Raw genomic sequence first — 11,739 nt, 5'->3', positions numbered from 1 at the left:
TCAAATTTCAATCTTCAATCTTCAATCTCAATCTTCAATGCGTAGTCTGATTCCGGCCTTACACTTTTTTGTACAATTCAACCCTTTTTTTACGTCCTCCTTTCTTTTTCTACGTCTCTTTTTACATATGTACATAAATTATTATAGAGAAATATTATTTAATAATATATACAAAAGTTAAACAATAACAATAATAATAAAATTTTAATAAATTCTATTGTAAGTATTAGTTTCTGCGAAAATACATTTCAATTTTCAAATAACTGGCGCAAATAAAAGAAAAATGTCGGGCCAATCACAGTCGAGGATACGAGGTGTCCGGACTCTGATTATAGGGCCTCTAGCTGCGACCGATAGGATGCGCGTGAAGCGGCGAGACACGGAAATTCACCAGCAGAAGCGCATAGCGGTAACCACCAGAATTAGTGGAGTTGTCGCCATATCCGTTACTCGGAGAAACATACTTCTAACACCGAGCACGTGGCGAATATTCGCAGAAAATTTGCCGTAAGTTAATCATACGGCGCGCCAAAAAGATTTTCAGGGGCCTTTGAACGAAGTACGTGATCGATCGCTGATCAGTCGCATCCTCGCGAAACGTTAATAACATTGGTAAGTAAATAATTCCATCGGGGGGGGACTCGTCATGCTTTCATTCGGTTCACCTCTATGCGGCGACCGTCTTTTGTTACCTTCTTCTTCCGGCTATATTACGTACGGGTTGAGAAGTACGGAAATATAATATATTTAAGTAACGATAGCAAACCTAGCGAATAGGAATCGAACTACAACTAGCGAATAGGAATCGAAAAGTGATATAAATGCTGAAAGCATATGCCCGTATGTTTCAATTTTATTTCCGACTATGTGTGTATAATAGCCAATAATAGCGGATTCTTCCGCCTTCTTCCTTTTCTCCTCTCTTCCTCTTATTTTGCGATATATATAATGTGGACCTGTTCATATGTTTATTCTTCAATTACGTTTTTGCTTTTTTAATTATTGGATTGTTGTATGTATATAGGTAATTTTCCTTATTTATTATATTTAATTATTTTAGTTTTATATTCCATTTTATTTCAAAATCAAAATTTTCCATGTTTCCTTTGTATATAGAATAGCTAGTCATAAACGCTTTGTCTAATCTTAATATGATTTTGTATATAATTTTGTGATAAAAATATTATAAAATGATTTTTCTCAATTATATATCCATAATTTAGGTGTTCTATATATAGACTATATAAATAGGTTATATATTGAACTATATGCAAGTAACAATATTCTATTTCTATAAGTAGTTTATTTAATGTCTTTTTACATATATTTAATAAAAGTATCTGTGCAGCTTATATTTTTTAATATTTATAAACAATTAATTTTAGTTTTTGATTAACTTTTTATTGATTACCTTCCAATTCTATTATTATTTATTTAATATTGTTTAACATTATTATTCCACTGACAAAAATCATAATTAACAAGTCAATAAAAGTATATAAAAATATAAAAATTGTTAGAAAGAAATTTATAGTTTATTGAGAAAAAATATAGAATCTATTTTTTTATGGTTTGTTCGTATTGTTTCATTGTAATATTGTTTCTTGTATCATTTATATTGGTTTTTTTATAAAAGCTTTTTTAGTTCATAATTATTTCATATTTCTGTAAATGTTTAATTTGATTTGTCTATAATGATTGTAGATAATAGTCAATCTAACTATCGATCTGTTCTTTTTCGAACAGTGCTGAACTACTACAATAAGTTAGAATGAAACAAACTATATCTACTGTCATTAAGATTGATGCCTTATGAAGTCAAACACAGGATGTCAATGTGTAATAATTTTTTATTTGTTCCAAAGTTTTTGTACAAATGTTAAACTATATCTATTTCATTCTAATTTATTGCACCAGTTGAGAATTTTCTTCGTAAAAAGAATAGACATCGTATTTTTTTCATGTGGTATATTAGGAAAGATAAACCGTTTGTTCTTTTTTTAAGAATTCTGAACTAGTTCTGAATTAGTGCAATATGTTAGAAACAAACTATACATGTCTCATTTTAACTTACTACATCAGTGTACACCAATTCAGAACTTGGTGTGGAAAAAGAACAGACCTTATCTTAGTGGCAGATAATTGTTTTTAGATTCTATTATCTTGCATTTTACTTGATTCAAATTATCTATTAATATATGTATTTAAAGCATTGTTTTTCACATAGTAATCAGATCTGGAAATGTTGAATCTGCATTCATTATTGAGTAAAAATGAACTTCATAATTTTACATGATACTTATCAGCCTTATCTAAATGCATTTTTTATCGCCTCTACAAAAATATCTATGCATTTTGTTCTTTTCTATTTTTATTTTTCTTTTTATTATATGGCCATTCTTATTTATTTGCGTTAATTTTTAAGAATGGCCATATAATAAAAAGGAAAATAAAAAAATTAATCAGAAAAGAACAAAATGCATAGATAATTTTGCAGAAACGCGATAAAAGATGCAAATGAAGAAGTATTTAAAAATAATATTAATTCTTTCACACACACAACAAAACTGCACGCACGTAATGCAATTTCAGTTATTGTGAATTATTTATATATGTTCAAAATTTTCAATTTATAATCGATCATATCACTTAAAATGAAATACCCTGTGTATATATATATATATATATATATACACACACTAACACGTATCACCCCTGCAAATGCAACAAATAATTATATTTACTTATAATTGTATTGTTTCTGGATAATTCTTTGTCACTATCATCTTCATTTTAATATTTATTAATTCTTTATTTAAACTTATAGAACTAATGCAAAGATGTAACATGACTTTTTAATTTGGATCATAATATGATTACGATCATTAAGAGACATCAAGAATATAGCTTTTTTTAACGATAAGTTGAAGACTTAAAAGTTGAAGTTCGAGATTTATTATAGTTATCAAGTTACCGCAATTTCCGCCTTTCCTCTTGATGCTTTTATTAATAAGCTCTTTGCTCGCACCGGTTACCTCATTTAATCTCACGCAGCGCAGATTCAACATTCCGAGAGCACGTTGAACCAGTATACGTCGTTTGACCTATAACGCTAACATGTTCTGAGGTGATAATGTCCAATTTTTTTAATTCGAAAGCAGCATAAATCATCAATGCTTAAAAAAGAGATAAGTAGATCTTAAATGATAACATAATATTCAATAAAAAACGATTCTTCTTTTCAAAACGGTAAGATTTATATAAAAACTATTAGCTAAAAGCCTATTAAAATATGATCAGTGAAATTATTCTTAACATTCTTTTAATAACTGTGCTAAAAAAATTATTGCTCCCTCTCTATGTAATAAAGTTTTTTAATTACTATAATAGCTTTTTGATGAAGTTAAAAAAATACATAAAAAGAACATATATTTTCTTGTATTTGATTATGTAACGTAAAATGCAATTAAATGTAATGTGATGCAATGCAATGCAATTTTTCTACGTATCAGTTTCAATTCGTTTTTATATTGAATGATTCTACATATATAATTTCAATTTTTTATTTTTTCCTCTTTTCTTCGCACTATAAATGCTGCAGCATAGTTATTTTGTCCTTGTCTTTTTATTTCCAAAAGTAATTACGATTTGAGCTGTTTTCGTCGTTTTTTTTAAATTCAAACCAATAACATAATTTCAAGCATTTTAAACATTTTGCTCCTATTGTATAATATATTTACTCTCTGTTTAACACTCTTAAAAAATTGTTGACTCGATATCTTCAAAAATACGCAAAACTATTCAAAATTTCAACTTATTTCAGAAGCTTACTTTCATCCATTCAATTTAATCGCGATTTACAACTGAATTGTATCTTGTAAGTAAATTGTATTGAAATTTCAATAAGTTTTTAACGTATATTGATATTATCTGAAACTTTTGATAAAAGATGATTAGTAATTTCTTATCAAAATTAGTTCAATCTTTCTATTTCGGATATTATCGTGAAGGTACTACAGGTTGCAATTATATACAGAACATTTCTTTTTATTTGCGGATTTGTTCATTATAGATATATTTTTTTTCATCGATTTCATTAATTAGTAGAATGCATCAAGCATTAGGTCAAATTTTGAAAACGTCTTACATGATCAGACATATTCTGTTTTGAATGGAATTGAATACGTATGAGAATTTTATGTTGTGCTGATAACTTTTTGTTTATTTCTGTTGACCTAGAAATCATATCAACCAGTTCTTACATATCGCTTGAGATAATAAAATCACTAATAAAAATGCTGCAGACATATGTAAAATGATTATATTGTAGAGAAATTTCATTTTGACCAAAAGATAAAAGAAATTTTAGAATATTTTTTTCAGAAGTTTTTACTCATATTATTTTTGCATAGCCTTATATGTTATCGAAGATCTTGTTCTCTCTCTTACGGTGTGAATGCCATCTTACATGATCGTGCCTGCATAATCGGCGAACGGTTCCAGTCCATCTGGTCCTCGGTGTTGAAAATCTGCGAGTCGTAGTATAACTCCAGCTGGCGTCGATAGTGTATTCACATAATCAATCTTCCGATTAATTTCGACGCGTATTGCCTCAGGCTCATTTTAGGACATTGCGTAGTGTTACTATCTACATATCCCTTGGCGATTATAATGAAATATTTTGTATATACAAGAAGAAATTCTATTATCGCGACCAGCTGGAAATGTTTAATCTTGGATCGATCATACGTTAATGTAAGTAAAAGCACGAAATACTTTAATATCACATTTTTAATTATCACAGTTTAGAGCTTTGAATTTCTAGATTTTTATGTCTTTATATCGTTATATGCATCTATGAGATAACATCATAATGATGACATAACAAGCTCCGCTTTGTTGCTTTGATGATATAATCCGAGACTTTTACCTCTCTTGCTAAACATTATGAAATATTTTGTTCTGCGCCGTTTTTACCTTCAAATAATGAAAATCAAGAATATATTTAACTCTTTCATATATAATTTTTAAATTTATATATGATATCAATAGATTAAAAACTATTTTTTTTTAAATCTAGACATTTAAATATTTTTGGATTAATTTTTCTTATGCGAATGTAGCGCTAATTGTATACATTATTAGATCTGAAGATCTCTTTGAACATGAGTGTTACTTCGTTATAGTGAATGTTTAAAAACTAATCCTATATGCTGGTTTAAACATGATTTGACAGAGATGAGTTTATAGAAATAGAATATTTATATATATATATATATATCGAAAATATTACATTATATATATAAAATTTATATGATCTATAAATCTTATTTCAATGTGATTAATTCTGATTGATGATTTATATTATAAAATTATAATTTCTATTTTAATTTTAATGAAATTATAATATCTCATTAAATTATAATTATATATATTCCGTTAAAAGTAGAATTTTCATTATATATATATATATGATATATAAACAGAAAAATTGCTGTGCACGGAAGAAAATTCATGGAATTCCACATTAACACACCGTCTCGTTTTACACAAACTGTTTCCACTGATCAGCAAGTGTTAATTTAGCATTAAGCGAAATAGATTTTAATTCATTATTCATAACATTAATTTTTGTACAGAATACTTTAAGTTTTTTTATATAACAAAATATAATTATTACACTCGGTTAAAAGATTCCGGACACTTTAATATTCTGACTTTAAGCCTCCGCAACATCGTTTGTCAGCTGGAACCTCTAGTGAAAAGAGGATTTATCTTCCAGCAAGACAATGATCCAAACAAAGCTATGTCGAAATTATTTACTGAACAACGAAGCATCTGAAGACATTGAAATTATGTAATAACCGCAATCTCCTGACTTGAATCCCATTGAATTAAGGGATGAAGTGGGTTGCGAAGTGGAGGAAACACTAACTGATATCAGGCGCACATTTATGGGAGACGTTGAAAATAGTTTGGAAGCAATTATCCCAACAAAAGTTGATGAAACTTATAGAAAGAATGTCGCGATTGGTTAAACTTGTTTTTACAAGTGAAAGGTCGCTTCTTTAATGAGAAGAAAGTCTGGGTTTTACAAACAGAATAACTGTATATTTGATTTATTTTTATATTCAAATAAATTAAATTTGCTTAAGTTTATGTTGCTTTTCAGTTAAATGTCTATTTCATTTAATGTAGATATTGAATTGCTAATTTTGATGTCCGGAAACTTTTAACCGGCAGTGTATGTATACATACGTATATAATCGTATGAAATAATCATCGCTTAAATATTCATTGATATAATATTTTAAAAAACTATTGGTACCTTCTTTGATTTCAGCATCAACGAATTTTCGGTAACAGCAGCTACCGTGGACTCACACTATGAATTCTTCTATTCATGTACCACTTGTAAAGTGGACAGTTCCGGCGGTAGCTCTTGTCGTCGCTCTCTTTTGGTACAAACGCCGTCGGATAGACAGAGATGAACTTCAGTGGAATGACTCAGGGGGGACTGCAAAACCGAACTGTGTAAAAAAAGCGATTTCAAATAATACGCAGGAGGTTGACATTAACATTGATGATTCCAGCGTTCAGAAAGAGATCAATCAGGGATCCTCAATTGACTGCTGCTACATGCAAGAAGAAGAACAAACTCGCATCCCAAGAAAGATCAGCGAGACCATGGATGTTCCGTTAAAAAATTCAGCGTCGCAATCTGCTTTTTGTAGCAGCAGCCAGAATATGTACGAAGATGTTGAAATATACAATACAGAAGTAGAGTTTGGCAGTAGTAAGTCAAATACAAGCTTGTTTGAAATGATCGCTACGAGTGCATCTTTCAAGTCTAATAAGAACGACGACGACAACGAACCGAGAATATTTCAAAACGTTGCTAATGAGGAGCAGACTGTGCATTGCGAGACACGGTCACCTGAACAAAATTATACGGATGAGTATCATTATAAGGAGAATGAACAGCAATCCGAGGGACACACTATCAAAACTCAGGGACAAGAGGTTAACGAAAGGGACTCAGCCAATCACAGCCCGGTTTCCGTAGTTCTGGACGGCAGTGTCACGGACGAAGCTGGGAGCGAAGGAAGCAACACGGATAGTGGAAAAGGTGAATATCGATGATAATCATTGAAGATGAAATATTCCATTTATTTATATTGATAGAATAGTAGAGTATCAATTTTAAGAAAATACAGTTATTAATGAATTATTATTTCCTAGAGATCTTTGGGTGGGATCTAGATGACAGCAACTTCGTCCAGCTTGAATACAATCAATTTTTATGTCCTCATACAGGTGGAAGTATTAATGGATGCAGAAAAGACAACATTGCATCATCCACGTATGATTTTGCTATACCGCAACATCTAGTGGGCAGATTGATTGGTCGTCATGGTAGCTTTTTACACAATATTCGTACAAAGGCAAACGTCGGCATATACGTCAATGATCACCCTTGCGATGGTGATCATAAGATTTGCTCGATACGAGGCAGTGTTGAGGGAATTAATGTCGCGCTTAAAATGGTAAGGCAGAAGTTTCCAGAGAAAAGATTCCCGCAAGTAACATTATCGGAGATCTCAACAATATCCGAGGTGAATGAAGAAGTTACGTACAATGTCTTTATACAACGACCTCTGTCCCTGGTTGATGGCGTTAATAATGACATCAATATCTGTCACATCGTCAAACCAAATTGGCTCTTTGTTCGTCTTCCGACTCATCCGTCATTTCCCCTTTTACAAAATTTAGAAGACAGCATGCAGTATTGGTATAACACAGAATCAGTACCAGTTCCAGATGTATTGAACAGTAAGTGATATAAACTTAATCAATACAAAAAATAGAACTGGGACTATGAAATGCATTGTTTTGTAGAGGGCGATTACGTGGCTGTATATTGGATGGAGAATTGGGTTAGAGGATATATTGAATGGCCAGATCCATCGGGAGAGAGAAGCGTAGTGCGATTACTCGATTACGGTGGTTATTGGTCGGTTAGCAATTCGGAATGTAGACCATTGATATTAAATTATTTAAGCTTGCCCTTCCAAGCGATTGAAATCTTTTTAGCAAATATTCAGCCAAAAAATGGTAATTATATGTGATGTATAATGTATATATTTTCCAGATTATGGTTTATATATCTCTATTCAAGATTATTTCGAATACATTATATACTTTTATATTACTCATACAGGTAAATGGTCGTCAGAAGCTTACAATGTGGTACAGAATTGTTCTTCAAAGGGAGTTGCACAAGCGCAGATTGAAGGTCGTATTCAAAGTAATACTTATGCAAATATTTATTTTATCATACACAATTATGGGGTAAGTAGTTACTGTTTCAATTCTGAAAATCTCTTTGCAGGCGTTTTTGATGTACAAATTAATTGAATTAATTGAATTTTTTAAAGGTAATTTCCCTTACTGAGGAATTGATAACAAACGGATACGCTGAAAGAGTAATATGGGAGGACATGAAGCCAGAAACACTTGAATCCATATGTACATAAGAGTTGTAAAAAACTCTAAAATTTTCAAATTTCCTACCGAATTATCATACATAATCTACAGTTCTTAGTCAGTATGGACTAGAGTTTAGTACAATCGCGTCAAAATTGATTTTGCTTTTTGACTTTGTTCCGTAACTTGTACTTCTTAATTCTTTATTGAAGTCTCTGTGAATATTCTGACATATATTTCCTTAATGATTGATTATATACATAGAGAAAGTAATAACGCAGTATATATACATATATATATCATTCTAATAATGAATAAGGCGATATTTCGCTGTACAGAAAACACGTATTTTTGCGTTTAAGTAGCATTTAGTACTCCCTTAACATTGCTCAGAAAAAATGCATTTTGTAAGTACAAAACTTGTTGTTTCAAACGAGTTCTGACAAGTACAAAAGATTTAGTCCGATAACGTAAGAACCTTTTTTTACAGCAACTCTTTAAATTGTATCTCACTCGTGATATCTTCTCTCTTTTATCTGGAAAACTGAACTTTTCTTCGGTAAAGTTATTTGCAGGACAAATCTTTCAGATAATTTCATATAAACATTCAGAAAACTGCTTTCGTTATCTAAGCTTAAGACTGTCGTAAAGAAGATGCAACTGTGCTTAACTCTTCTATATCCTTGTACTTTTGTATATATTGTAAAATAGTTTTCCCGATTGTAGAATATTTAAAAAGAGAGAAATTTATAAAGATTTGCTATGATGTAGATCGTAGAGTAGAAAAACAACTTTGCATTTTACAAAGTAGCGTCACATGTAAATTAAAATTGTATCGAATAACTCAGACGAATTAGGAAATTCGTTTCTACGTGACTCATATTCATTTCTGATTAGGGACGATTCGAGAATCCATCAAAATAACTTAGCTTTTTTTTCACGTTAATTTTAGATCACCGTAGATCAAACTTGTTACTGTAAAAGTATTTGTTAAATGTCGCATTTCATTGAATATCTCATTTCATTGAATGAATGTCCCATGTTATCTAATCAAGTTATTTAAAGGTTACTAATTCATGTAGAGATTTATCTTTCAAACATTAATTTTCAGTAACTTGTATTCTGCGCAACTTCACCTATCGTGGCATAAAATTATTTTTATTTTATACTTGCTATTTTCTCAAGATGATTTGCGATTTTTGGTATTTCAAAAAGACTAAACTTTTGGATTAATCCAGACGTACGCATGTAATACTGTATATATCTGTTTACTTAGATATCGATAATTTTTGCGCAATATGTTAACACTAATCTTTTTCAATGCAGTAGAAACTAGTTAATTAAATAAGAGTCTATAAATGGTTTGTAACTCGTGCATTGCGCTCAACTGTAACGTTTGGCAGTTATAAAATGTTAATCTTTAATATTGTTGATTGAAAGTAATATAGAAATATTTTTCTAGGAATATATACATATATATATATACATGTAAGATTACGATCATTAAATCGCTCACAGTATACATGCTTTCTCGCGCGCTGCGATTAACTAGATTTATTATAATTTATTAGCGACAATATGGCGCAACGAACGTCGTTTACGTAATAATCAGTCGTGATTTATTTTGTGTATATAATACGTAGCTGACTGCAATTTTTGACTATTCAAATTTTGTACAACACTTCATTTAGCATTGTATTAATCATTATATTAGTAAATTTAATAGCTTGTATATTCATCAGTATAATCTTTTGAGTTATTACACTTGTATCAATTTTTACCGCAAGTTTCTCTTACACATCTTTTATACTTCTGTAAAATTATAGAGAATAAGAACTTTTTCTACAATAAAAGAGAACAGTGTTATGCTAAGATGTAAACTATTGTTTTGTATTGTAAAACAGAAATAAAGATGTTTGTAAATAGCCAAATTATACCAAATTTTTTTCTCAATTTTGCTAATTTGAATGAAGTAAACATTCAAATTTCTCGATCGAGATTCTGAATATCTCTCGATATTCTGAATATCATGTTTGTGTTGATCAAGGACATGCAAAGAGCTACATTTTCATCAATTTATATTTTCAAGTTTTTATCCTTGTTTATCATTAAAAAAAATTTTTGAACTATTGAACGCAATTTTATTCTAGGATAAAAAACGTACGATCAAAACGTGCGTTCAATTTGAAAAACTAATCACTAATTTATAGAAATCTCAAGAGAAATTTAGATGTATGTTTTTACATAATGTTATAACGTTACAAATTACATAATATTATGTGCTTTACATGTGTAAGGATGTATAAAAGAATTGAAAGATTGATTTCTATAGATCTTTATATGTACAGAAGTATGTTTTCGCACTTTTTGTATTCGAAATGAAACAAGTATATAATTAATTAAATATGAGACAAAAGTAGAGGAAAGATGAAGCATAGGAGAGTGCTTTCCATTTATTGACAAGTCTACACAATATTTATCATGATATTCAGAGAATAACAAAAATAAAACGACACTCGTCGACTTGTGTTACCAAATGGAAAGCATCCAATATAATGCGTTTCTACCAATGTAGTTTAATTTTAAATGGTTGAATCATTCAATTAACTTCATCTTGGTAAACCTTTACATTAGAGGACACCTCTTCGATGACCTTGACCTTGACATATATTTAAAGATGAAGGTACTGATCAACTTTCCATGAGTTTTATGTAAATATAGCTTGAAAACTATAAGAGACCGCGAATTAATTTATAAGGAAAAGTTAATCAGTACTCGCCTCATATGTCAAGGTTAAGGCATCAAAGAGGTATCCTCTAAGTCTAATATAAAGAAATATCTTCATCTTTTTCTCGTTCTAAGAATTAGAAAAAGATGAAAAGTAAATTGAACTGAGATTAAAGTTAATCTATATTGGTAAAAATGGATTTTTATATTATATGGAGTGCGTTCTGAGTTACGTAAGAAGCGTATGATGCATCATTTATCCTTGTTGTTTATTAATTAATAAAGAAGGATAAACGATACACATGTTTCATACATAAATGCTTCATGCTCGGAACGCATCCATATATACTATATGTACACCCAAGAACTTCGATTCTTTCCCTCGGAAATTTTCATAAACTGAGAAATGACCACCAATGACCGCCTTTTTACATTAATGCTCATATGCTGGATTCACCCTGCATCCGATTTTTGTCGTACGACGCTCTGCATCCAATCAGAAAACAGGATTCCGATAATACGAAG

General features: G+C 30.2%; 1 protein-coding gene across 3 annotated transcripts; it reads left to right on the top strand.

Moving 5' to 3' along the window:
• The first annotated feature begins 431 nt into the window (after positions 1-431).
• spoon (A-kinase anchor protein spoonbill) lies at positions 432-9,522 on the top strand. Of its 3 annotated transcripts, none has more exons than XM_018462264.1 (6): positions 432-612; positions 6,344-7,129; positions 7,318-7,833; positions 7,900-8,115; positions 8,222-8,352; positions 8,439-9,522. In XM_018462264.1, the coding sequence occupies exons 2-6, from the start codon at positions 6,388-6,390 to the stop codon at positions 8,535-8,537; spliced, it is 1,704 nt and encodes a 567-aa protein (XP_018317766.1). In that variant the 5' UTR covers positions 432-612; positions 6,344-6,387; the 3' UTR covers positions 8,538-9,522. The 3 variants fall into 3 exon arrangements, with proteins under 3 accessions (XP_018317766.1, XP_018317768.1, XP_018317767.1); XM_018462266.1 differs by having other exon boundaries at positions 448-507; XM_018462265.1 differs by lacking the exon at positions 432-612 and adding an exon at positions 4,420-4,755.
• The last annotated feature ends 2,217 nt before the right edge of the window (positions 9,523-11,739 follow it).

The sequence above is a fragment of the Mycetomoellerius zeteki genome, unplaced genomic scaffold (assembly GCF_001594055.1).
Source record: "Mycetomoellerius zeteki isolate Tzet28-1 unplaced genomic scaffold, Tzet1.0 scaffold135, whole genome shotgun sequence".
Taxonomy (NCBI): domain Eukaryota; kingdom Metazoa; phylum Arthropoda; class Insecta; order Hymenoptera; family Formicidae; genus Mycetomoellerius; species Mycetomoellerius zeteki.
Note: the sequence above shows the minus strand (reverse complement) of the source record. Positions and strands in the feature narration are given on the sequence as shown.

What these genes read in the sequence shown, in the direction of transcription:
- spoon (XM_018462264.1), top strand. Translation starts at nt 6,388, where the DNA reads ATGAATTCTTCTATTCATGTACCACTTGTAAAGTGGACAGTTCCGGCG. An exon ending in CAACACGGATAGTGGAAAAG is followed by an intron (nt 7,130 to 7,317) that starts GTGAATATCGAT and finishes GTCCTCATACAG; the next exon opens with GTGGAAGTATTAATGGATGC. An exon ending in AAATATTCAGCCAAAAAATG is followed by an intron (nt 8,116 to 8,221) that starts GTAATTATATGT and finishes TTACTCATACAG; the next exon opens with GTAAATGGTCGTCAGAAGCT.